General features: G+C 34.5%; 4 protein-coding genes across 5 annotated transcripts in view; 3 read left to right on the top strand and 1 right to left on the bottom strand.

The window, feature by feature from the left end:
- Positions 1 to 14494, top strand: part of LOC132179641 (uncharacterized) — a 129801-nt gene extending 115307 nt beyond the window's left edge. Inside the window, exons 5-8 of the mRNA XM_088515878.1 lie at positions 13133 to 13186; positions 13276 to 13371; positions 14031 to 14097; positions 14427 to 14494. Coding sequence (XP_088372004.1) covers positions 13133 to 13186; positions 13276 to 13371; positions 14031 to 14097; positions 14427 to 14485 — 276 coding nt within the window. The 3' untranslated portion in view covers positions 14486 to 14494. The remainder of the gene's footprint in view (positions 1 to 13132; positions 13187 to 13275; positions 13372 to 14030; positions 14098 to 14426) is intronic.
- Positions 1333 to 2400, top strand: LOC148586284 (uncharacterized). Its single transcript, XM_088515189.1, has one exon. The coding sequence runs from the start codon at positions 1333 to 1335 to the stop codon at positions 2398 to 2400; it is 1068 nt and encodes a 355-aa protein (XP_088371315.1).
- Positions 14495 to 19283: 4789 nt separating the features above from the next.
- LOC148586283 (uncharacterized) lies at positions 19284 to 20784 on the top strand. The gene is made up of 2 exons (XM_088515548.1): positions 19284 to 20345; positions 20626 to 20784. Exons 1-2 carry the CDS (start codon positions 19284 to 19286, stop codon positions 20782 to 20784), a joined length of 1221 nt encoding a protein of 406 aa, XP_088371674.1.
- Positions 20785 to 22588: 1804 nt separating this feature from the next.
- LOC148586282 (uncharacterized) lies at positions 22589 to 26820 on the bottom strand. 2 transcript variants are annotated; one of them, XM_088515879.1, is made up of 4 exons: positions 26599 to 26820; positions 24072 to 24174; positions 23865 to 23924; positions 22589 to 23742 (listed from the first exon to the last, which is right to left on the bottom strand). In XM_088515879.1, exons 1-4 carry the CDS (start codon positions 26654 to 26656, stop codon positions 23643 to 23645), a joined length of 321 nt encoding a protein of 106 aa, XP_088372005.1. In that variant the 5' UTR covers positions 26657 to 26820; the 3' UTR covers positions 22589 to 23642. The 2 variants fall into 2 exon arrangements, with proteins under 2 accessions (XP_088372005.1, XP_088372006.1); XM_088515880.1 differs by having other exon boundaries at positions 22589 to 23020.
- Positions 26821 to 27182: the final 362 nt, after the last annotated feature.

Raw genomic sequence — 27182 nt, 5'->3', positions numbered from 1 at the left:
TTCGTACTTCTCTCTTCTATAATGATGTATATATACCCCCGACAAAACCCTAGACCTAACCCACTTAAAATCACGTTTTTGGGCCTAAAACTTACGGGGTGTCCGGACATGTTAATGGCGGTCCGGACACGGCTTTGCGGAGCAAGATTTTAGTTTCTGGAATGAGGTCCGGACCCGGGGAATTGCGGTCCAGACCCGGCCTGTCCAGTCTTGATCAACAGCTCTGATCGATGGGCGTTTGTGGTCCGATTGAGCTAAAATTTTGCAGAGACGTTCATAACACATGAATCTACATTATGATCGGTGGAGATTGGATTCTGAGCATTCTATATCAGTGTTTGAGCCCGTGAACATTAGCATCTGCATTTTGAAACTGAATTAAGCCAACACAAGAACTAACAAAAATGTATTTAAAAGTTGTTAATTTTTATGGTATTTTTATAGTACCTGTTATTTCAAGTTTTCCTTTCAGCCATAGATCTACTCAACATGAAACCATGTTTGTAAAGTTGGAAGTTGTTTCTTCCGGAAGGAAACCAATCAAGAGTTATAAGATAGAAAAATAGATTAATCCAGCCAAAATCAAATTTACAAGGATAAGCTAAAAGACAATTTCCTTGTTATAAGATTAATCCACCAAAAAATGACCATGATAATCTCCTTTGGTCAGAAATTTTTTCCAAACCAGTCTGGAGGAAATATCCTCCAACCCGTTTAAAATAGTGCCATGTGTCTATAAACATTTAAAAAAACACATTAAATTTAATCTAAGTTAGTAAACTGCTATTGATGACTTTAAAAATTTAATGTGTCTTTTAAATGTTTATAGACACATGACACTATTTTAAATGGGCTTAAAGATATTTCCTCCATACTGGTTTGGAGGAAATTTCTGTCCATCTCCTTTAATAACAACCATATGTATATACCCTTACAAAAGGAAAATAAGATCCTTTAGAAATCACTTAAATAATTGCAGTAGCTTGGATTCGATCTTAAATCACGTATTACTTGGAACTAATCTTTCCTTAGTCAAATTTACGTAAATGCCATCTTAATTTTTCAGTCTTCAAGGGGATATATATATATATATATATAAAGGTTTGTTAATTAATTAAAATATTATATATTAATCTAATTTGACATCATTCATGAAGACTGAAGACCCAACAAATGCTCTATGTATCATCATCCTATCACAATATATATATATATATATATATATATATATATATATATATATATATATATATATATATATATCTGAATGCTAATTAACCACCCTTTGGGTTTTGTGCCTCTGTGACTGTGTATTAATTAGCAGAGAGTAAGATGGCGGCCGGTGAGATTTGGCATCATTTGCAGCTCATAGATAACCTGGAAAGTTATAGAAACTGCTGGCTGTGCGGAAAGTCAGTATTGGGAAGTCGCGGCTACAATTGCGGGGAGTATTGCGATTTTATCATTCATGAATCATGCCCTGAGACAACAAATCGCAAGATATGGATAGAGGCCAGACATGATTTGAGCGAGAACCATCACTTGATATCCATGAAAGAGGTGGCGAAGAATGGAGATGAGAAGAAAGTAGTAATTTGCTCATTGTACGAGCAACCGGTATCATCTTTGTTAGTGTTAGGTAACAACAACATTACCTTTTACAAATGCTACTTCCCCAACTGCACCTTCCTCCTTCATGAACCATGTGCACAATTACCCATCGAAACAACACACCCTCTCCACTTCTCAAACCACAACCTTTATCTCATACCGCCAACAGAGATTCAATATTGTTGCGGTGCTTGCGGTAAAGTTTTCAGTGGACGCTTCTGTTACAAATGTAGCACATGTGATTATAGGCTCCATGTTACATGTGCTTCTCGTTGGCGAAATATTAGTGCTGACAAATGTAACCCACACGCATTCATCCCCACTCGAGACCCAATTGAGTTCACTTGCCAAGTGTGTGGTGTAAAATGCAGTGGCATTGCATGTCTATGTAATAGCTGTCTACTTCTAATTCACTCTCACTGTGGTAAATTTCTAGGCACCATCAAAATTAGAGGACATGGTCACTCCCTCACTTGCACATTTTCTCTTAGTCAAGTCAAAAAGCACAAGTGTGAAGTCTGTCAAGAAGAGGTGGATACAAAGTATGCAGCTTACTATTGTGATGATCAGAATTGTGACTACATTGCCCACTTACGGTGTGGATATTGGATTAGGAAGGAGGGTGAGGCCTGTGATTTTGTTGACTATGCTACTCATTTGATCGAGTGCAATGATCTAACAGAGGATGAAAAAGCTGCCCTTCAGGAGATTGAACATTCGAGTCATGCACAACATAAATTAATACTTAAAAATGAAGAGTTCGTTGTGAGGGGTGCATGCAATTTATAGTGTTGTCCCCATTTTACGGCTGTGTGCAGTGCGAGTTTTTCCTCCATATAAGATGTACTAAACTACCCCAAGAGGTTATGCGACCATTTCATCACCGACACCTGCTCAGCCTACATAATGTAAATTACAATGTGCAATCATTCAAGTGTTATGCTTGCGAGCGAACTAGATGTGGCTTCAGCTACAAATGTGTCAAGAATTCGTGTCGCAATAAATTGATGCTCAGTGTATTTTAATTCCAGAAGCCTTTAAACATAAAGGCCACCAGCACTACCTCTTCCTTGGTAAATTTGGTCAATCAAAGTGTAATGCTTGTAGTCAAAGACCTTATGGCACTCAAACATTTGATTGCACTACTTGTGGGTTCTGCTTGTGCATTAAATGTGCTACTCTTCCACTAGTAACTAGGCATAGATATGACACACATCTCCTATATCTCACTTATGCAGCTGAAGATGATTCCAGAGAATATTATTGTCAAATTTGCGGAAAAAAAAAATGGATGAAAAACTTTGGTTCTATTACTGTAAAAATTGTGATTTCGCTGCTCATCCTCAATGTATTCTTAGAAGAACTTAGTTGGACTAGTTACATTTGTTTATGTGACAGAAATGTGGAGGGAGAACAATTGTATACAATTTAATTTAATATACATGAAGGGAGAATCTTTTTTCTTGTGAATGTAAAATATTTTGATATTTTGAATGTAAAAATAATGTAAAATGTAAACCCTAAAATATTTTGATATTTTGAATTCTCAATGTCATGCACGGCTACATGAGAGGGTGAAAAAAAAAGAAAAAAAAAAAAAAAGCGTCTTCCAGAAAAAAAAAAAAAAAAAAAAAAAAAAAAAAAAAAAGTTATATAGAAATAGGGAAGGACCTAAAAATAAAACTATGCAAGCCCAATTAATTATAATTTACTCAACTTAAACCTCTCCTTGAGATATTCATAATTGAATGAGGTATTTTGATTTTACGTTCACCTTATCCATCTTTTATCTTTGAGTACTCAATCACATGATCATCCACAATACTTGTATTAAAAATAAAATCTTTTAAGAGTACTAATTTTAGTAACCACTTAACTAAAATTCTTAGGCATGGACTTAAACGATCAATTCTAGTAAATTATCTCAAGGAGATATTTATATTTCCTACGAAGAATATCTCAGTGCAACAACCAAAAATACAAGGTATGGATCTCAATTGGTGATGAGTGCTAAATATTATATATTTTGGCCTCTTAACTTGTATTTGTTAAGTCCTTAACTTTGTTATTTTCTGATATTTTTGTTAGTTTTAGTATCTTAGTGCTTTGCAGATTGTTAAGAGAGAACTGCGGGTTGAAGGGGAAAATTACGAAGAAATTGAAGGTTTTTGGAACTGCGCTCGAGCGCAAGAGGACAATGATCGAGCGCACGTCCATGTCAGCTCTAAGCGCAGTGCTTAAGTGCTACACCGCAGACGCCTTGAAGACCTGAGTGCGCTCAAGCGCACTCACGCTGAAATGGAAGCGCTGAAGCCCTAATTTTTTAGTATATAATGCATTCTTTTCTATTATAAACACATTGGGAGGTGCCATTTACAGCCGTTTTTCGACTTGTTGTCGTTCTTACGCTCTGTCTACGTTTCTCTTCATAAGTTTTTGGTTTTTGGTTTTTTTTTTTTTTTTTTTATGATTTTAATTCATTTTAATATGAGTTTTGTAATCATAAGAGGCTAAAACCTTCAACTAAGGTTAAAGATGACACCTTGCCATTGGTAAAAAAATTACGTTCTTGTCGTTTTATGTATACAATTCGATGTCTGATCAAATTGTTGTTCAAATTTAATTCAATTGCTTGATTAATTTCATTTGATTGAATGTTGTGTCTTTTATTCATACAAAGTTTTATATTCGTTGTGTTTCATTCATGGATACATTGAATGATTCGATTGAGAACTTATATCCATTGTGATTCGTCTATCAAATGGATATAGTGGATGATTTGATCTCAATTGGATATTCGTTGTGATTGGTTTAACAGTTGGATTCATCGAATGATTTAATATACATGTCTACAAATTTGAACAATGTATAAAACTTATTGTTTGTCGGTTGTATGTATAAAATGCAAGAATGTGTTGTTTGATTTGGTGAGGTGGATTCGAAAAACCTTAATGTTTTTCCATTAATTGTTTTTAATTATTTTAATTAGTTTATTTTATTTTGCACGACATAATTCAAAATCGCAGAACTAGGTTAAAATAGAGTTAGTTTAAATAGAAATTAATTTTTGCAACACAACTCCCTGTGATTCGACCTCGCACTTGCACAATCTACACTACACACGACTCATGCGCTTGCGAGTTATTAAATTTGCACACATCGATTGGTAAATCAAAGTGATTATTATTTCATTTCTGAGTCTACTATTCCCTCAAGATTAATAGTATTTTCAATTAGTAGATGAAACATATTCAGGTGACAGCAATTTGTAGTACACATTCTTATGGTGGTTCATTTCAATGCTTTCTAAATGCGTCAACATATATATGAAATAGAAGAATCATTTTCAAAAAAATGCTGAATTTTATCATTGACTATCAACTCAAATTTACAAGTTATAAGCGGCTTGTGATTTAAATCGTTTTACATTAATCATACTCAATGCCGTCGAATCCATCTCATGAATGACAATTTCCCCAACAAAATAAGTCTAAAAAACAGAAGGATTTATATACAAATCAAATCAAATTCAAAATGATTCATAGGGCACCAACCCTAACATTAATCCTAACAACATCATGCATACTCAAGATCATCCCTAGTGGCCACTAAATGTTGTTGAACAAAAAAGAACAAAAAAATGGATGAGAAAATTAACATATATAATACATTAAGTTGAGATTAAAAATAATTAGAATGAAATACAAGTGCTTACAAGATGAAAATGATAACAATAAAATTCAATGAAATAAGATAACACCACCATAATTTTAATTAAACAAACATTAAATTAATAAATAAATAAATAATGAAAGGCATCCAGCCCCACAAAGGCAAGCCCATTTGCCTTGACAAAGTTAATCAGTTAACAATATTTTTAAGGGAGACGCAATTTTGGAGTGTCAAATTTGAAAGAACATTTTCCTAGGAAGCAACAAAAACTATAACAATGTGATAATAAAAGGGGAGGATAAGGATAGCTAGCCTCAACAAGCTTTTATTTAAGTTAGAACACAAATTGAATCTCATTAATTTAAAAACAAAACCTAAAATCCAACTTTATATCGACAACAAAGTAGCAAACAAAACAATCATCTAATTTCAGCGTCTTGTTAGATTCTTCAATGTAATATCTCCTCTTCTAGACATATCTATCTCGAAGAGAAACAATTAGTTAACAGCAGAAATGCCAAAAATGAGAAGGTGAAATTGGATTTGAGAAACAAGATGGATATCATCGCCTAGGAAGAAAATTAGTACAAAGAAACAACTCACAACTATTTACTCTCAATAGGAACCTAAAGTCCTCCTTGATTAATAGAGATACTAGAAAGCTTCAACCTAATGGCTTCAAACTCTGCCTTTTTTCTCTCTTCATTGGTCAACCACAAAGACAAGTAACGATCTATTAAGTCCTTGTTACAACTTGTGAGGGAGCCCCCTTTAAAAATCTGGGTCCTCCCAATTCTTGTACTCTTTGCTAGATTCGAATCTGAAGGCTCCTTGGCATAACTCTCTAAAATGTCCCATATGGCACGACACTAGATTGGTCGAGCTATGTTCAGGAACTCATGAGCAACCAATACTAGAAGGTTCACACCTCCCAGTTGTAACGGCCCGAAAATTAATTAATTAGTAATTAACTCCACGATTCCTCTCTCAGCCTTATCTCTCGCGGGACAAGACTTAGGGATCTCTACTCCTCAAAAAGAGAAGATACTAAGTAACGGAAAGTATTAAAATTCTATAAACATAATCATTATAACTAGAGCATCTACCAAGGAACATCAAATTAGCTGAAATTACGCTATACAAGTCATCTTTACAAGGGATCTATGTTATACCTTAATATGCAAGCATACATCAAAGTTTCTAGGTCTACAGCATAACTCAAAAGTAATAGTTACCATGATTATCCGCCTAAGCTTGCAATAAGTCCTCAAGCATCTTCCGGATCGAATCCTCTACAATAACCGGATGCTTCGCGGTATCCATCTTCTGCTAAACCATCTATAACCGCATAGTTGTACATATGGAGAAAAAAAGGAAAATAATACAAGGGTAAGTCCGACGACTTAGTGAGTATAAATGCACATGACGTACCCGTCATTAAATGGTGAACTCAGTTGTTTATAAAGCACATACAACATTACGAGATGACAGTTTATCAAGAATGCAATATAGCTATTATATATGCTTATAACATAGGAATCATGCTATAGTTCAACAGTATGGTCTACCCGAGATATTACCCCTTCTCAGTAGGGTTGGCGCTGTCCCGAGGGACCTGTAATACAACATTGGTGTCCCGGATATTGTACACTACCGTCCATCCCATTAGTTGCAGGACGGAGTCCGACCTCGGGTAGTCCACACCACTAATGATGTCCGTCCTACAATGACCACCCATTTGAAAATGGCTGCATTGGTCACGAAACCATTGAATCCAAAGCCCACACACACACACATTGACCATAAAGTTAACCTGTATAGTAAGCCCATGGCCGTTATCTCGCATATACTGGTGTACCATATCATACGATGCAATTAATCTTATCAGTATTTTATATGCATTGTTTTACAAAGCTCATCATTATCTTATTAATCAACATACGTTTTCGCGAAAGGGAGTTCAGAGTCGTTCCAAAATGTATTTAATGAGAGTTACAAAATATGCATGTTTGATATATATAAAATAGATGTGCAATGCGCGAAAAGTAACAACAAGCATCCATGCGAGTTCGTACTCACCCAGGTCTTAAGGCTCTTCCATAAAATTCCCTTGAGGCTCCATAACCTCGAATACTAAGAAAAAACCTATCATTAGTTCTAAATCCAACTAAAACGAACATAGAACATTAAAACAGAGGTTACCAGACGACTGGCCAAAGTGGTGTTTCCTAGAACGCTTCTGACTGTACGTCTGGGTCCGTGGCCGTACGTCCGCCCAGAAGGCGCATACATCTGGTCTTGTGGCCGTACATCCGCCCAGAAGGTTCAAGTAGAACCTCGTTTGGTTCAACCATTCTCCTATCCTCCCAAACTAGTTCTAAAGCTACCAAAAGGATTCTTAGGACCTCCTTTCTCAAAACAATACTTCCATGCAAAAGGAAATATGCCCAATAAGAATTAAACACTAACCCATGCTTAAACCTAGATTAAGGACAACAACATAACTAGAAGCTACAAACTACCAACTAAGTTAACTATGAAAAATAATAAACCCTAGACTAAACCCTAGAACATATAAGGCAACATAATAAACTAGAATAATAATATAAAATATTCCAACACTAAGAGATACAACTTCTTTACTTATTAAAAACAAAAAAAAGGAATACGAAGAAAGATAGGCAGCATCTACGAAAAGAAAATCAAAATTACACAACTTTTGCCAAGCAACTACTAAGAACAACAAGTACACGCACGCACGCACACACATATGTATGTATTTATGTATGTATGTGTATGTATGCATGCATACATATGCCTCCTAACCCAGGAACTCTAGAGAAATTACCTAGGGGAAAATATTGTATTGATTTCAACACCTGGAATTATGTTGATGTCAAATCTTTGAGCAACTTCTAGAGCCTCGGGGATCCCTAAAAAACATTTATTAATTAAATTGCAATACATCTTATGCCGTATTCAAGAATCTAAATATGAGAATAGGAAAGCAAATGAAACCATATCCTCAAAGCCATATCTCTTTGTTGCTTTTCGATCACATTTCTCTTTTCCTCTTGCTATAGAATAAGACTCTTCCCGGTGCTGTGAGTCTCTTGAAGATTCTCCATCATCACATTCATCCGTGAGTGAACACTGTAAATCAAGTTCCACCTCCACGAATTGTTTCTCTTTCTGCACTGTACTTTCAGAAAGATCTAAGTTACCAAAACCTTTTCGGTTCCTGCTCTGTAACTTCATTTTCTATACTTGACCCATCCTTGTACATAGCACACTCATTAAAAGTCACATTCCGACTTCTAATGATTTTCTGATTTTGATCATCCCAAAATTGATAACTGAAGGCCTCATCTCCATATCCAATGAAGTAATACTTACTAGATTTACCATCTAGTTTACTCTGAGCATCAGACTCAACATGGACATACGAAGCACAACCAAAAAATTTCACATGTGAAAGATTTACCTTTTTTTTTCACTCCAAACTTCTCCTGGTAGTCTATGGCTCAGGGGAACGAAAGGCCCCCTATTTATCAGGTATAGCACTGCATCAGCCCAAAAAGTCTTTCGTAACGCAAAATGCAACATCATACTCCTAGCACGCTCATTGAGGGTCATGTTCATGCGCTCACCCACACCATTCTGCTATGGTGTTCCCGGAATAGTTTTCTCCATTCTAATCCCATTCACTGCACAAAACTATTTAAACACTCTATCTTCGTATTCTCGTCGCTTGTCTGATCTCAAATACTTGAGCTTCAAGCCAGTTTCAGTCTCAACCATGGCCTTCCATTTCTTAAAAGTCTCAAATACATCAAATTTGCTTTTCAAGAAATAAGCCCATACCTTCCTGCTTGAGTCATCAATAAATGTTATGTAATACCGCGAGCCTCCAAGAGATGCCACTGGTGCGGGACCCCATAAATCTAGGTGTACCAGCTCCAGCTTTCCAAGCTTAGGTGCTTTGTCAACTTTCACGAAACTCACCTTCTTCTGCTTCCCTAGGATGCAGCTTTCACACAAATCAGACTCAACTGACTTCAACTCCGGTAGTTTCCCCTTTGACATAAGTACCTTCATCCCTTTCTCGTTCATGTGCCCAAGCCTTATGTGCCATAGTTTTTAGTCAGCACCCGTATCTGCAACAGCAATTGTATCCTTGCTATTCGTGGTCATATAGAGAGTATCTGTCTTATAATCACGAGCCAAAATTCTGGGTCCCTTGCTCACCTTCCACTTTTCATTGTGTAAATGAATTGAATGCCCTTCCTCATCAAGCTGTCCCACTGAAATCAGATTCTTCTTCAGCTTTGGAACATGCCTGACCTTTTACAGCTTCCATACCGAGTTAATGTGAACTCTAATGCGAACATCGCCTAGACCCACAACATCTAGCGCCATTCCATCAACCAAATACACTTTCCCAGAATCTCCAGCTACATAATTGTCGAAAACTTCTTAGATCAGTGTGGTATGAAAAGAAGCTCATGAGTCCAAGACCCAAGAATCAAGAGGACTCTCAACAGATAGAAGTAGGGCATCGTGCAATTCTTTTTTTACCACAACATTTGCAGTGTCGTTGTCAGTCTTCTTCTTTAGCTCTCTACAATTCTTCTTGAAGTGGCTTGTCTTGCCATAGTTCCAACACTTATGTTGTTGTTCGAATCTGGATTTACTTCTCTCTTTTCTAGAATTTGATCTGCCTTGACCAGAGTTTCTGTCTTGTCCTCTGCCCCAAGTCTTGAGGTTTAAAGCAACACCAGAACAAGAGGCTTCACACGCATCTCTTCTGCGAACCTCTTCACTAAGAATCAAATCTCTGACGTCTTCATAGCTTAATTTACTCTTTCCTATAGAGATACTCACAGCCATCCTCACGGCTTCCCAGCTATTTGGCGAAAAAGCCAAGACGATCAATGCGTGAACCTCATCATCAAAATCAATTTCCACCGAGAACAATTGATTTGTGATAGTGTTGAACTCATTGAGATGTTGTGCCACCGAAGCCCCTTCCGCCATCTTTAGGTTGAACAATTTCTTCATCAGGTGCACCTTGTTGTTAGCCGACGGCTTCTCATACATGCTTGACAAAGCTGCCATTAGACCTGCTGTGGTCTTCTCCTTTACAACGTTGTGCGCAACTGATTTTGACAGTGATAACTTGATAACTGCCAGGGCTTTACGATCAAGAGCCCACTCGCTATCATACATGTAGTCAGGTTGTTCTCCCAAAAGAGGTTGATAGAGGTCGTTCCCATAAAGAATATCTTCAATCTGCACCTTCCAGTACCCAAAATTTGTGCCGTTGAATTTTTCGATTCCTATCTTTCCTTCTTCTATTGCCATCGCTCCCACTCAAACCAAAAACTTTGATACCAGTTGTTAGGAAATTAATCCTATTTCCCAAAACCCGTCAGATGTGAAAAATAAGAAGAATGCAAAATAACAAAGATTAGGCAATTAACACACGGCACCAAGATTTAAGTGGTTCGACTTAATAAGCCTACATCCACTGGCGGAGACGACCTGAAGAAAAATCCACTATCAAAAGATGGAGTACAAAAATAGTAGAGAAAAAAATCACTCAGATCTCAAAGCCCCAATACACCCAAATCTCACTATCACATAAGAGAGATTATTCTCAAAATAGAATACAAAAGACAGATGTACAAACTATTCTTTTGCTGGAACTGATAGTGGCTGATCTTTATTTTCTTCTCTCACTCCGCAACACTTTTTTTTCTTCTAATCACTTGTTTTTGGCTCCTCCAAAAAACAGCAAGAAGAAAAACACCTTGTGCAGCACTACCACTTTGTGCTTGCTGCCTTGCACACTTTTGATATCTCTCTCACGTTTTGTCCCACTCTAATTGAAGCTATTCAGCTTGTGGCACTAACACAAAAGACTAAACATGCCTTTAAATAGTGCTCCTAAGTCGGTCAAGTAAATCCTAGTACAAGTAGATCTCCAAAACCAAATACAAGACAAACTAGGAAAAAAAAAACCAAATATGAGTCAAACTTAGAGTGAGATCTCCAAAACCCACAAAGAGAAGAAAAAACCAATGGGGCCCGCACATATTGATGACAGGTTGAAAGTCACAACGCTAACATTTTTTAACCCTTATCTATCCCAGTACACTTAGCCATTGGAAATAGATGATTGGACTATTCATAAATAGATTCAAAAATATGATAATATATGTTAACAATTACTAACGAGACTTTTGGCTTTGATACTATGTATGTTAAAATTACCAATTATCCCATAAGCTTAAGTTTATAGAAAGAAGTAACTTTAACAAAGAGACCGACCATAAGGTTACAACCCGATCGACTTATATGTTTTTACTTTGGCATCACCATACCACTAGAGGTCTATTTTTGGCTGTGGACTTCTCCTTATCTTAAAGAAATCAATTATTATACGCTCCTTCTACCATGTAAGATACTATTACACCTTAACGTTGATTTTTCTTTCTTTCTTTTTTTTTTTTTTTAATTTGTTGGAGCAAATACAAACAATAGGGAATCCATCCGACTATATTGATCCTAATACCACTTGACAAATCCTTGAAATGTTATGTAATTTTAAATGTGCTCACTAATTCTAGAGGTCCTTTCTTAGCAAGCATAAAGATACAATTAAATGACAAATGGCTTTCACTTAAAGTAGTGCTTCCCCAAAGAGATTGATTTGCTTCCTTTTACCTCATAATAATTAACTTTTGCCAAAGCTTCCTTCCCGTAAATAATTTTGTATATAGACTAAAAGTTTGTTTGAGATTGCGTTTGATAAATAGAGTTTTTAAGTTAAAAAGCACTTTTTGACAAAAGTATCATTTTAAAGCTTTGCCCAAAGTGTTTTTTTAATCATTTTTAGGCTTTTTGAACCCTTAAAAGCGCTTTTAATTTTTTTACTAAATCAATACTTAATTTTTACTTTTAATTTTTAATTTTTTTAATGCCTATTCCAGTTGGCTAGTTAAACTCTAAATAAGCTCATGAAGCAATTTTCCTGAACTTCAAAAATGTGTGATGACTCATAACTTGTGTGGGGTGTACTTCACTTTTAGTGTCATCTAAAGGCTGCGAGAAGGTTTTATCCAAAAGATAAAAGGAAAGGAAGGTGAAGGATTTAATATTCATGGATCGATTGAAGTAAATAAAGTTGCTGGAATGTTTGATTTTGCACTTGCAAAAAGCTTTCAGCTGCCAAATGTGAAAGATTAAGGAGAAGCTCTGTTTTGGTTGCTTGCCAAGAACAGAGTGGTAAGCATCTATTAAATAGTCTTTTCTAGTTTCTTTTTTTTTAGATAAGTAAGCAACCCTTAAATCAAAATTTGTTCGATGTAATTAATATGTTATTTACATTTTTCACTTCTCAACGCCTTGTAGGGTGTAATGGGTACATGAAACACCAAATGGTGAATGATATTTTCCTATTTATAGAAATTTCTTTTTTTCGTTTATTAATTTTGATGTTTATATTGTGGTTGAAAACTAAGCAGTACGATATAAATTTAATATTTGAATTAAATGCAAGAACAAACAATCAATATCGGAAAGATTTATGATGATTGTAGATCTTGGGCTGCTGTAACCCATTGTATCTAAGTTGTCTATGGAGGTTTTTATAAAATCATCATGTGCTTAACTCATTTAAGGAATAGTGTTGTTTTATCAGATCAGAATCATATATATATATTGATGACGAGGAACCATTGTGGTAGTCTTGAACATCTAGTTGAAGAATTTTGGTCTTTTATGTTTTGTGACTGTTGTTTCGAAATCAGCAGGGATCTTTATGATTTTCTTATAAATTTGTCAGGTGGTCCCTACTATATACACTGACATTAGAGGCCGTATGATCCAGTCAAAACAGGTAAATTGAAGATGACAAAATCTTATTCTTTTATTTGATTGATTAGATCTACTATATGCCTGAGATGCACCATCAATGGTTTTGTGCAGTATTCCGTGACACAGCATTTTTGGAGTTCCGAATGGGGTTACTTTTTTCAGTCTCTGCCTGGAATTTTCTTCTTTTATGACATTTCTCCAGTTAAGGTTCGTATATTTGTTCACAGCTAATAGGGTATTTGAAAGTGTGATTTTGGAGTCTGTCATGATTATTGGGGTGGTTTAGGTGTCATTGATGAAAGATTATGTTTCTTTTTCCATTTTCACATGTTTAGTTTTGTTTCCTTTCGAAAGAAAAATTATAAATGCACATTATCATAGCTGCATCTCCACGCATGAGATAGTCAAACATGGATAAGGACCTACAAGGAGAAAAATCTGTGGATTCAGGAAAACTGAGGTACATTAAGTGTTACGAACTTAAGTTCGTAATGGGATAAATTAGGTTCTCAGGGAACCTAAACCTTTTAAATATAAGGTTTTAGATTACTACTTTTCATGCCTTCATTCATAGCATAACACCTTTAAATGGAGGGGGCTGAGTCAACAACTCTTATTAGAATAATATCATAACCTAATAAGTCTAGAGTTAGCCGACTAATGCTAATATAATATAAACCTAATACGACATGCCTAATATGGAAAGGCCCGTAACATTGAGATATATATAGTGTACTCCAACAAGCCAAACATGGAAGTAATCATACAATTGCACAAGAGGCTATTATTATGTTACTAAGATAAACTCGAAAATCAGATGCATCATAATATTCCAGATCATCTTTTACGTACGTTTTATATTGCAGGTGACTTTCAAGGAGGAGCATGTTCCTTTTTTACACTTTTTGACCAATATTTCTGCAATAATTGGAGGTACTGTTCTCTCTCTCTCTCTCCCCCCTCCTTTTTACCTAGACATAAGCATGCATACATTTCATCCAAGTATTTCGTTTAAGAAAAATATGAAGGGTTCTCTCTTCTAGTAGTGGAGATTTATGTTTCTACATACCAGATGCTTTGCCTGGATGCTGGTTTATTATCTCTTTGTTTAGGTATTTTCACAGTTGCGGGAATAATAGATTCATTCATCTATCATGCATAGTCAAAAAGTGATCAAGAAAAAAAATGTAAACTGGCAAATATAGCCAATATTGTCGCCATTCTGCAATTGTTGCTCCAATATTCTGGTTGATTTTGTGCAGGAGAAAATTGTTGGGTAGGGAAATCATTGAATCATTTTCTTATGAGGATTATTAATTGAAGTTGTAATTATATATTAAGATCATGTGACTTATTCCTTCGCGGAATGAATTGTGTCAAAATTCTTATTTCATTTTGTCAAATCGCTCACTTTGATTTTCCCCTTCAATTCATTCATTCGTAGATCCACTTGCCAATTGGTTTTTCATGAAACTTTGGACGGGATTGTGAATCTGATGCATATATATGTCCAGTGAAGAAAACCCAACTTATAATATCTAAATGTTGCTAATTGAAACAATAAGAGGCCTGCTGAGATCAAATTTTGATTGCACCCAGTTTTTAATGTGCAAAGCCTAATCTGTTTATGTTGGCTTTCAATTTCTTCCAACCCCATCCCATTCCTTCATTCTGTAGATTTGATAAGAAGCTTCTTTCACGCACCATTATGACAGAAGATAACAGAAGATTACAATGCATTGAACTAGAGAAAGGCTCATTCAATATTATGGACAGAAATTTCCTCCAAACCCATGTAAAACAGTGTCAAATGTCTATAAACATTTAAAAGGTACATTAAATTTAAATTAGTAAACTACTATTAATGAGGTTAAGAATTTAATTTGTCTTTTAAATGTTTATAGACACTTGGCACTATTTTACATAGGTTGGAAGATACTTTCTCCATACCGGTTTGGAGGAAATTTTTGTCCCAATATTATTCAATACAATGGCTCAAAGTTTGGTTTGGAAGTCAGAAGGTGGTTGTCACTAAAGACAAAGTAAGAGAATAAAGGAACATGTATATAAGGAAAAGAAGGTTTGGAGACGAAGGAAACACAAAGGGAATAATTATGTGTTACATGCTCAACTTCTCAAGTGTGTAATGGGAAAAATTTGAGAAGGTTGTTAGACGAATCAGGACATCTTTCAAAAAATAGTTTGGGAATAAACTTCTTGGTACCTTTACTCCATGTCTTTAAAAAAAATAAAAAAATAAAAAATCTTTTACAATAATTCCCCAACTCATCTTCATACGTTGGTGAATGATGCGTAATTAAAGATAATAATAACACCAACTTATGAAAGATAAATGAATAACAACGTTAAGAGAAAACAAGAATGACTACATACCAAATGCTTTTTAATCGACTGGGACCACACTTAATGAAGTGGAGGTTACTAGTTTGAATCCCCCTCTCCTCTGTGTGGACATATCAAAAAAAAAATGCTTTTTTTCAATGTTGAGCTGTTATTGCCTCCTCATAATATTTTTACCCTTGCACTTATTTCCTTTGGCCATTTGTAACGTTATGTTTGCTATAACTCACTTTTGTCATATATTCTTTTGGAGCGTTGCAAAGATTTTTATTTTTATTTTTTTTTTCACGAAAGTTGAAATTTTATCCTAAACCATCTCTATGATAATTAGGCCTAGTAGTCAAAGATGATAAACTATAAGATTGATGGTAACTTTGGTGAGGCTTCCCAAAGATATCTAGGTTCACAAGAAAAGGTGTGGAGATTATTAAAGAGATAAAGCAAGAGAATAAATAAGCATGCAAAAATAATTTTTAAAAAAGTAGGGAGAAGAAAGGAAAAGAAGATGAAGAGAAGAAGAAAAAAACAAAGCAAGAGAATAAAAGAACACGTACAAAATGAAATTATGGCACTGTTTGTTAATGTGTTTTTTGAGGGTGTTTTTTGTTTTTAGTTTAAAAAAGTATTCTGATACGACATTAAGGTGAAAACCTTTTTTGTGTTTTTAAGAGTGTTTTATATTTAGGTTGTTTCTTAACGTTTTTGGTTTTTAGAAGAGAAAATAAAAATTTTAACAAACGAAGTCAAAGGTTTAGAGACAAAAGGAAAAAAAAAAAAAAAAAAAGAGAAAAAAATAGGTTCATTGTAACCTGTTTCTTTCCTCGTTTTGGGGGCATATCAAATTTTTGTTTTGTCTACCAAAGTGGAAATTTCATCATTTGTAAACCATCTTACTGATAGTTAGGTCAAATACTCATGGGTGATGAACTTCAATATTGGATTTTAACTTTGTGAGTCTTGTAATAAATATAAGAACTTGCAAGAAACGAACTTTTGGGGAAAAAAAGAAAAGAAAAGAAAAGAAAGAAAAAGTAAGAGAATAAAGGCCTAAGTACACAAAACAAGAAAAAGAAGTAATGATGAAGAAGAAAAGAAAAGAAGATTTGGAGATGAAGAAAGGAACAAAGAAAGAGAATAGATAACATCTACACAAAGAAAATAGAGTCTAGAGAAAAAGGAAGAAAGAAAGGAATAATTATATATGTTCATTATTAATCACAGTTTTAGAAGATTAGGAATAATCATATTTTCTACTGAATCGTCCTTTGTAAACCATCTTTGTGATAGTTAGAAGGCACAATAGATTTGTATTTTCTTTTAACAACGGAGAAAAAAGGACACGACAAGCTTGAAATTGTATAATAGATGCTATTATAAAAAAACCAATCATGGGCTACAAGATAGATAAATCATGCACATGAGCCAACTTATGTGCAATAGAATTTCAAGGATAAGTTAAAAGTCAATTTCCTTGCATTATTTAAAATTAAAGGTTTCAACTTTTAATATATAACCCTTCTCAATTTTTTGGTCTTAAAGAGGATAAAGGTTTGTTAATTAAGCCACACATTGAGACCCACCTGAAAAGGGTGGGTCAAATGAGTATAGAATATGCTTTAATATTATCAAGAAAACCCAACTTACAATAAGAGGGTGGCTGAGATCAAATTTTAGCAGGATATTTCCCCAAAAATCTGTTTTTTTTATTTTTTATTTTTATTCGTGCATGAAATTAGAAGTTTTATCCTTTATAAACCGTCTCTATGATAGTTAGGCCTAGTACTCAAGGATAATGAACTTCAATATTGGTGCTAACTTGGTGAGGCTTGCAATAGATATCTAGGATCGCTAGAAAAAAAGGATGTGGATATTAAAAAAAAAAAAGGAAAGGAAAAAAGAATCAAGGAGAACGTATAAAAAGAAAAGAAAAGGAGGAAGCAAAAAAACCAAGGATGTAAAGGGGAAGAAAATGATAAAACAAGAGAATAAATGTGCAAGTACAAAAAGAAATAACAGCTTTATTTGTTAATGTGTTTTGGGGAGTTTTTTGTTTTTAACTTATAGAAGTGTTCTGACGTAATATAAATTAGAATATTATTTTTGTATTTTTGATAGTACTTTGTGTTTAAATTGTTTGTTAATGTTTTTATTTTGAGAAAAGAAAATAAAAGACAAAAAAAATCTAATTGATGAACCCCCAAAGGTTTGAAGACAAAGGAAAAAATAAATAAAAAATTAAGGAGGTTCATTATAACCCGTTTCTTCCATACTTTTATGGTGATAGCAATTATTTTTTTATTTTTTTATTTTTTTAAGACAATAGAATATTCATCTTTTGTAAACTATCTAAACTTGTAAGAAACAAAGTTGTGGAGAGGAAAAAAAAAAAAAGATAGAGTAAGAGAATAAAGTACTATGTACAAATAGAGAAAACAAAAAAATTGATGAAGAAGAAAAGAAAGGAAGATTTGGAGATGAAGAAAAGGACAAATTCAAGAGAATAGAGAAACTTGCACCTGAAGAAAAGAATGTTTGGAGAGTAAAGAAAAAAAGAAAGGAATAATTATGTCCATTATAAATCATGTCAATCAATGGTTTTGGAAGCACAGCAATATTGTTTTATTTCTTCTACCAAATCATCCTTTGTAAATCACCTTTGTGATTTGTATTTTTTCTAACGTACCAAAGGAGGAAAAAAAAAGATTTGTTTGATAATTTAAGGAGAAAGAAGGCACAACAAGCTTGAAATTGTATAACAGGTACTACACGTACAGTCTCTCTCCCTCTCTCATTTCATTCCTCTGTTACCCTCTTTTCTATTGCTAATTTGCTATTGATATTTAACATGTAATTCAAATATTTTGTAAAAGCTAAAAAGTTGTTAATTTTTATAGTATCTATCTATTATTGTTCCATTTGATCATACGTGTACGTGATTAATCATTGATAATAAGAAGTCCAAAACATGCTTAATTTTCTGTATATCTATCTATCTCACAATTCTTTATCCTTGAAATCTTAAAAGGAATTAATTAATTCTAATTGACAAGATAACAAAAATGACTTATTATTATTCATCCTGGACAATGTTTATGAAAATACCTAAAAAAAACGAGTTAATCACTTAATCCTCACAAAAATAATATTAATAATATATATAAAAAAAACCTAATTACCTTTATATCTGGACGAATTAAAGAGCATCATAAAAATGCCTTTGTTATATATATATGCACTTCTCGATCTCTCCATTATCAAATCACCAATATACTCTCCTTTGACAGTTGACACCATACATACAAAAGGAGATCCTTTTGAAATCGATCACTTCAATATATAATTGTGGTAGCTTAATTGGATTCTTAATTAAATCACTCACTTTGTAGGGCAGGGCGGGGCGAGGTATTAGTATTACTTAATTTGAACTAATCTTTCCCTACCCAAATTTACGTAAATGCCATCTAATTAATTTTTTGGTCTTCAAGAGGATATATAAAGGTTTGATAATTAAAATTAATTTAAGTGCAAATTCTGATCTTTGAAAATCTTATATTTTAATTTGACTTCATTCATTCATGATCAGACCCAATTACAAATTATATATTAATTAGTAGATTCATTTTAAAATGTTTACAAACCCTGCTCTACGTATCATCATCCTATATATATATCACAATATATATATATCTGAATGCTAACTCCACCCTTTGGATTTTGTACCTCTGTGACTGTGTATTAATTAACAGAGAGTAAGTAAGATGGCGGGAAAGAGATGGCATCACTCGCAGCTCATAGATAAGCTGGAAAGTGATAGAGACTGCAGGTTATGCGGAAAGTCAGTATTGGGAAGTCGCTGCTATAAATGCGGGGAATATAGCTGGTGCAATTTTTTAATTCATGAATCATGCCCAGAGACAACAGATCACAACCAATCACATTATTTGTGGGCGACACATCACTTGATATCCATGAAAGAGGTGGAGAAGAATGGAGATGAGAAGAAAGTAGTAGTTTGCTCATTGTGCGACGAACCGGTATCGTCTAATTTGTTAATGTTAGGTAACAACGACAACATTAATAATAATGGGCCTACCTTTTATTACAGATGCTGCTTCCCCAACTGCACCTTCCTCATTCATCAACCATGTGCACAATTACCCTTTGAAACAACACACCCTCTGCACTTCTCAGACCACAACCTTAATATCTTTGGGCCAGAGGAGACTATATATTGTTGTGATGCTTGCAGTAAAGTTCTTCATGGACGCTTCTTTTACGGTTGTCTCAAATGTATTTATACGCTCGACATGAAATGTGCCTCTCATTGGCAAAATATTAGCGTTGACAAATGTAACTCACACGCATTAAGCCCCATTCAAGATCTGATCGAGTTCACTTGCAAAGCGTGTGGTGTGAAGCGCAGTGACGTCGCCTGTCATTGCAGCAATTGTCTAATTCTGATTCACTCCAATTGTATTAAATTTCTAGGCACCATCAAAATTAGAGGACATGATCACTCCCTCACTTGCACCTTCTCTCTTAGTCAAGTCAAAAAGCACAAGTGTGAAGTATGTTACGAAAATGTGGATACAAAGTATGCAGCTTACTGTTGTGATGATAACAAGTGTGACTACATTGCTCACTTACGGTGTGCATATTGGTTTAGGATCATAGGTGAGACCAGTGATTCCGTTGACTATATTATTCATTTGGTTGAGGGCAATGATCTAAAAGATGATGAAAAAGCAACCCCTCAAGAGATCGAACATTCGAGTCATCCACAACATAAATTAATCCTTAAAAATGAAGAGCTCTTGGATGTTAAGAGTTGTGCGGGGTGTATGCAATTTATAGTGTTGTCCCCATTTTACGGCTGTGTGCAGTGCAACTACTCTCTCCATATAAGATGTACTAAACTACCCCAAAAGATTATGAGAGGATTACATCACCAACACCCGCTCACCCTACGTAATGTAGATTCCAACGTGGAATCGTTTCCATGTCGGGCTTGCAATCGAACTCGAAGTGGCTTCAGCTACAGATGTGATGAGTGTTCGTATATTGAAGGAATATTTGATGCTCAATGTATTTTAATTCCAGAAGTCTTTAAACATAAAGGTCACCAGCACTGCCTCTTCCTCGGTGGATTTCGGCAACCAAATTGCAATGCTTGTGGTCAACATCCTTATAGAATTCAAGCATTTGAATGCACTACTTGTGGGTTCCGCTTGTGTATTAAATGTGCGACTCTTCCACTAGTAACTAGGCATAAATATGACACACATCTCATATATCTCACTTATGCCGCCGAAGACAACTCCAAAAAATATTATTGTCAAATTTGCGAAGAAGAAAGAGATGAAAAGCTTTGGTTCTATTATTGTAAAAATTGTGACTTCGCTGCTCATCCTCGATGTATACTGGGAAGAACTTGTTTCGATTAGTTAAATTTGTTTATGTGACAGAGACATTGAAGGAGAACCTTATTGTATATAATTTAATTCAATATACAATCATTATGACTAAAACTCATGCTAATAAAGATATTTTACTCATTATCTTCAAGCATCAAAGCACAGTGTAAAGGACAACATTGACTTGCCCTTTCCATTAGCAAAGATCAAAACTTTAAAGCTCAATCGGCTAAGACTACACTTTATGAAGGGGAGGTTACTAGCTCGAATCCCCCTCCCCCCTCTTGTGTGGACATGTCAAAAAAAAAAAAAAAATCTTTAAAGCTCAAAAAATATTTTGATCTTATTCCCCATTCTCTATGTCATGAACGGCTACAAGAGAGTGGAATCTCTTTTTTTTATCTTCTCGTTTAGAATGAGAAAATATAATAAAAATAAATAAATAATTTGCCTTACAAAAGCATGACCGACCACCCCTTTAGTAGGGATTATACAGAGATAGAGAAGGAAAGTAAAAGAGAAATAACAGTTGGCTCCAATATAAGTCTTGAGTTTCAAGTTATCTCATAACCCCATTGCAAAGTCCTATTAATTATCATTTGCTCAACTGTAAATTAAAAATTGTACTATAGGTTTTATTTAATAACAAAAGATCTCTCTATCGTACTAATGTCTACAAATAAATCTCTACATATGATATTCAAAATTGAATAAGGTATTTTAATTTTATAGTCACCTTATCCAATCTAAATCTTTTATCTTTGAGTACTCAATCACATGATCATCCACAATACTTTTATTAAAGAATAAACTCTTTTGAGAGTATTAATTGTAATAACGACTTTACTAAAATTATTAGGCATGGACTTAGACTAGCAATTCTATTAAATTATCTCAAGGAGATACTTATATTTCCTATGACTCAATGTATAAGTATTTAGGGGACAGTAATTTGTACAACACATTATTAACAATTAAAAATACTCAATGCATTCCCAATACATCAACATATGAACTAGAAGCCTCGTTTTCAATAATCAAGACAAACCATTCTATCATATAGTATTGATATGCTATTATGTTATAGTCTTCATGATAAAAATGCTCAATTTTATCATTGACAGTCAACTCAAATTTACAAGTTATAAGGAGCTTGTGATTTAAATCTTTTTAGATTAATCACACTCAATGCTCATGAATTCATTGCATGAATCACAATTTCCCCAACAAAATAAATCTAAAAAACAAAAATTAAACTAAAAAATATAAATAAATAAAGGCATGCATCTGCCTCCATAGAGGGAGACCCATTTGCCTTGTCAAAGTAAAATCAGTAAACATCATTTTTAAGGGGAAACACAGTTTTGAGTTGGCAATTTTGAAAGAAGAACTTAAGCGGTTTGAAAATAAAAGGGGGGAGGGGGGTAAGGACAGCTAACCTAAACAAGCTTTTATTTAAGTTAGAACTCAAATTGAATCTCATTAATTAAAAATAAATAAATAAATAAAATCCAACATTAATATCGAGAACAAAGTAGCAAACAAGACAATCATCTATTCTCCGAATCTACCTTTCTAGGCATATCTATCTTCAAGAAAAACAATTAGTTAAATATGACAGCATAAATGCCAAAAATGAGATGGTGAAAATGAATTTGATAAAGAAGATGAATATTCAATTCACAACTATTCACTTTCAATAGGAACCTGAATTCCTCCCAGATTAATAGAGATAGCTTCAAACTCTGCATTTTGACTCTCTTCATTGGTCAACCACAAAGACAAGCAACAATCAATTAAGTCCATGCCGCAACTCACTGGGGAGGCCCTGTTAAAAATTGGGGTCCTCCCAAATCTTGTAATCTTTGCTAGATTCAAATCAGAAGGCTCGTCGGCATAACTCTCTAAAATGTTCCAAATGGCACGACACCAGATCGGTTGAGCTACCTTAAGGAAGTCATGAGCAGCCAATACAGGAAGGTTCACACTTCCCAATTCAGACTCACCATGCCCACCTCTTCCATGATAGTCTGATCCTCCCAGCTTTAAAAGACCATAGCCATCTGCTAGGTTACTGTATGCTGTTGACCAACACAAGTAAACTACCATGTAAGTACCAAATGTTCTAATATAAGCAAAAGATGAGGTTCCATATATAGGTTTGAAGGAAATAAATTCCCATCACAATATCAGCACTGTAAATGTTCTACTACAGCGTATAATCATTAATATGGTCAACAAGGCTCCCAGATTTGTCTTGCATATCAAAAAGTAACTGACCCACACAAAGCTGTGTGAACGGTACCTGTTACACTATATGACCAGTGCACATTAACAGTACCTCTTCAACAGTGTTATAAAGAGTACACTGTACAGTATTTTCTGTTTGTGAATGTTATGAGAATTTGGTGGTCTAGGCTTTGAAGATTCTGCTTTTCGAAAAAGAATTCTAAATTTTGTATTCGCTAGAAAATTGTTGGGAATTTCAATGAAAAAACATAAATGAGAACGACAAACCTAAGCATCACACCTCAAATGGTTACATCACACAATCCATAAAACAACAATGGCTGGAAACCACTTTTCTTTTAACCTTTTACATCCGTCGTTATGTAGAAACAAAACCAACATCTCATCCATGCACTAAAATATAAAAACATTATAACAAATATGAGTCGAAACATTATAAAGGATGAAGTTTAACTACAACTCAACTTCATCTGCTGATTTATCCCTGGAATTGTTTTGTAAGGATTTTGATATGTTCCTAAGATAGCATCTTTGTTTGACATCCATTGCATGTCTGAAGATCAATGGAGAAGTAAATGTTTTACGTTCTATGGCAATTGATTGGACAGTCACTGAAAACAAAATTCCACAAACAAGAATAAAAAAGAAAAAGACATAGCAAAGTAAACAGTATACCTGCTAGTTTCATCACTTCTGTAAACCTCCATCCCATGAAGGCCAGCCGCTTTCAGCCTCCTGATAATGGCAACAGGATTTACACAACTTTCTTCAAGCAACTACTGAGAACCAAAGGTACACACACATATGTATGTATTTATGTATGTATGTATGTGTATGGATGCATGCATACGCCTCCTAATCCTAGAAATTTAGAAAAATGACCTCGGGAAGAATATTGTACTGATTTCAACATCTGGAATTATCTTGATGCGAAATCTTCTAGCAGCTTCTAGAGCCTTGGGGATGCCTGACATTGTGTCATGATCTGTCAGAGCAAGAACTTTTGCTTGTTATGAGAACATTTATTAAACAACTTGCAATACATCTTATGTTGTATTCAAGGATTAAAATATGAGAATTCTATAGCAAATGAACTTTTAAGATCAAGAAGAATGTACAAAGTTTTGCAAGTAGTTTGGACTTCAATTCCACAAGGGTACCACACAATTAACAGATAGCATTGTGGAAATTAATACCTCTCTTTCGACCAAATGTCCATCATTAATATATCATAGCCCAATTTAATTCAAGTTTCTAAATTATTTTTAGAATAATATGAAACTAAAGTTCCATTATTTTTTCTTTGTTCCAAGACTGTTAGTAGCTAAGAAGTTAAATTCCATTCAAAGTAATTGAAAATAGTTGTTTTATCCAAATGACAACCGCTACCACAATAAGGATGGCTAAATACTCCCCCCCACCCCCACCCCCACCCCCAAATAAAAAGCAATAAATTTCTGTATTGCCTTAAATCATTTGGTTGGAAGAACAACTTATGAAAAAGGAGGAAGAATAGATTTCCTCCTTTTTCATCCTTATATCTTATCTAAAATACTACTCTTTCTTACCTCTAAATTTATTATATCCTTATTTGAGACAGATGGTGGTAAGAGCCACAAGGACAAAAGAGTCTTCACCTTCTCAAAGAATTCTGTGTCCTGGACCAAATCCTCTTACCCAGAGCTTATAGTTTGAGTTTGTCCTGCTTCCATGTCATTAACCAACTGCACTTCTCGGAATCTTAATGAAATCACTTATGCTCCTTCTACCACATAACATACTATGCCATACACTTCAATAGCACCTTGAAATGTTATCTGATTCTAAATGTGCCCAATAATTCTAGAGGTCACTTTTTAGGCAATACCAGAGCCCATAAAGTAGCCAGCATGAAGATCCAATTGAATGACAATTGACTTCCCTTAGAGGAGTGATTCTCCAAAAGGATTGATTTACTTCCTTTTGCCTCGTACTTGGTTAAAAAAATAAATTAACTAAAGTTAGAGCTGTCACATCCTTTTTAATGAAACAGAGTTCAGTAGTCAGTTTGGAATGCCATATGAGCACCATGGCTTTTTCTTTTCCTTTGGAAATCCCTTTATAGTCCTCTTAAAGCTAATTTCTTCCTCACTGACATCAGCGAGCTTGCATATGGATCACCAAATATTTATTCATTACACTGGATCCTCAACCTCTAATCTCTTATAAACCAAGAAAAAGAGTTCCTTGCTATGATCAAGTATGTTGCGATGATCCTCCAGAACCCTAGCATGATATGACATAAAAAAGGTGCCCCCCTCGATATAGAGGACTTCTTTGTTCCTTTTCTAACCATATACGCCCATTTTCATTATTTCTTCTTTCAACACAAAGCCCAATAGAAAAGTGCATCAAGAATTTCCTGGTGGGTCCTGGTGTTAAACTATGACAGGATAATTTTCATCTGAACAGAGTATATAATTATTTTACGCGGGGACAACACCACAAGTATGAGCTTCTTATTTTCCATCTATTTCCACTATATTTCTATTATTCTCTGCTCCCAATTCTTCTAACCCTCATCTATTTTAAGAACACCTTAACTATTGGAAACAGATGATTGGACTATTTATAAGCAGATTGAAAAGGATGAAAATATATGTTAACAATTACTAACGAGCCCTAATACCAACAAAAGAATTACCAGGAAATGGTGATCAAAGTGGTGCCAAAATGAGGTTGTCAAACTCAAACAAAGGGTATAGAGCAGCAGTGATTCAAATCAAGCACAAAACAGACATGAAACTACAATCGACTAATTACTGCAAGAACAGTTGTCATGGCTGACATAAACAGAGCAAATAACTGTGTAGCAAGAAACCAGAACCGGTTACGAATTACAAAAGTTGCAGAGGAATTCTCGCTTTCAGTGGTAGCTGTAGAATAAATACAAGAACAATCACGGTTATATTTGCGGACAGAAAAATTTGGAGTAATTTTTACATTGGCAACACAAAGGAAAGACCACCATGGTCCATAGAGACATAAGACAACCAAGTACTTCTTTTCTGTTGTATTCACAAAAAAATACCGAAACACCACCATGGAGACATTTTATCATCCAGCCCAACAAACTCAATCAAAACAAAACAAAACTATACAAAGAAACCCCCCACTAAACACCCACAACAAAAATCTATACAGGGTAGAGGCTTATCCAATCCCAACATCAAGCATTGAAGCTTGAACCCAGAACCCAGACCGACCACCATATAGAAATTACAGTAAACCCAGAAAATATTTCAAAGTTCAATGATTCAAGCAACATTTGCAAGCACAAAACAACGCCCTTGCCAAAATATCACTTCTTTCAATAATGCCAAAGAAACACCAACTTTACAATTAGAAGTGAACCAATTAGCATCTTTACCATCCCTTTGGCCCGAGACGATCCGGTACAACCCATCGTAGCGAGTTTCAAGAGACATTGAATGAATCCTAGGATGAAATTCTGGGAATTAGCTAGAAATTGAAGTGGGCTAAAAAAGGACGCTTCAGCTGAGAGAGAGGCGGGCATCACGCTTCACCGCTTCAACCATATCCAGTCCATTGATGCCGTCTGCCGAGCTAGAGAGAGAGAGAGAGAGACAGAACAATCATGATTTTTCTTTAAAATGTTTTTACCATTTCACGTTAAGACATATTCAAGAGTTTTTATGAGAAAAAATCAAATGAATTTAATTGATTTTTAACGTTTTGACGGTTAGCTTTGCGAAATTCCATAGCATTGGGAAATTTTTTTATACTTTCATTTCATCTTTTATAATTTATTTATTTTATTATTAATTTAAAATTTGTATTATTTTATTTCAATAAGAATTTTGTTACAATTGAGCCAAACTATTATTCAGTTACACTACCAAACATGCTACTAGACTACTAGTATACTCTTGTTATTATATTCCATTATTATTCCTTAATTACCCTTAAATAAAATTTTCCCTAAAAAAAGAT

The sequence above is a fragment of the Corylus avellana genome, chromosome 4, assembly GCF_965113065.1.
Source record: "Corylus avellana chromosome 4, dhCorAvel1.hap1.2, whole genome shotgun sequence".
Classification (NCBI taxonomy): domain Eukaryota; kingdom Viridiplantae; phylum Streptophyta; class Magnoliopsida; order Fagales; family Betulaceae; genus Corylus; species Corylus avellana.
This window is presented reverse-complemented; position numbering and strand designations above follow the sequence as displayed.

Excerpts from the sequence above, each read along its gene's own strand:
- LOC148586283 (XM_088515548.1), top strand. The coding sequence starts at position 19,284 with ATGGCGGGAAAGAGATGGCATCACTCGCAGCTCATAGATAAGCTGGAA. Across the intron at positions 20,346-20,625 it reads AAAATGAAGAGCTCTTGGAT|AAGTCTTTAAACATAAAGGT; the intron begins GTTAAGAGTTGT and ends TTTTAATTCCAG.
- LOC148586282 (XM_088515879.1), bottom strand. The coding sequence starts at position 26,656 with ATGTCTCTTGAAACTCGCTACGATGGGTTGTACCGGATCGTCTCGGGC. Across the intron at positions 23,925-24,071 it reads AGTACAATATTCTTCCCGAG|GAGGCTGAAAGCGGCTGGCC; the intron begins GTCATTTTTCTA and ends TGCCATTATCAG. Across the intron at positions 23,743-23,864 it reads AGAAGTGATGAAACTAGCAG|ACATGCAATGGATGTCAAAC; the intron begins GTATACTGTTTA and ends ATTGATCTTCAG.
- LOC148586284 (XM_088515189.1), top strand. The coding sequence starts at position 1,333 with ATGGCGGCCGGTGAGATTTGGCATCATTTGCAGCTCATAGATAACCTG.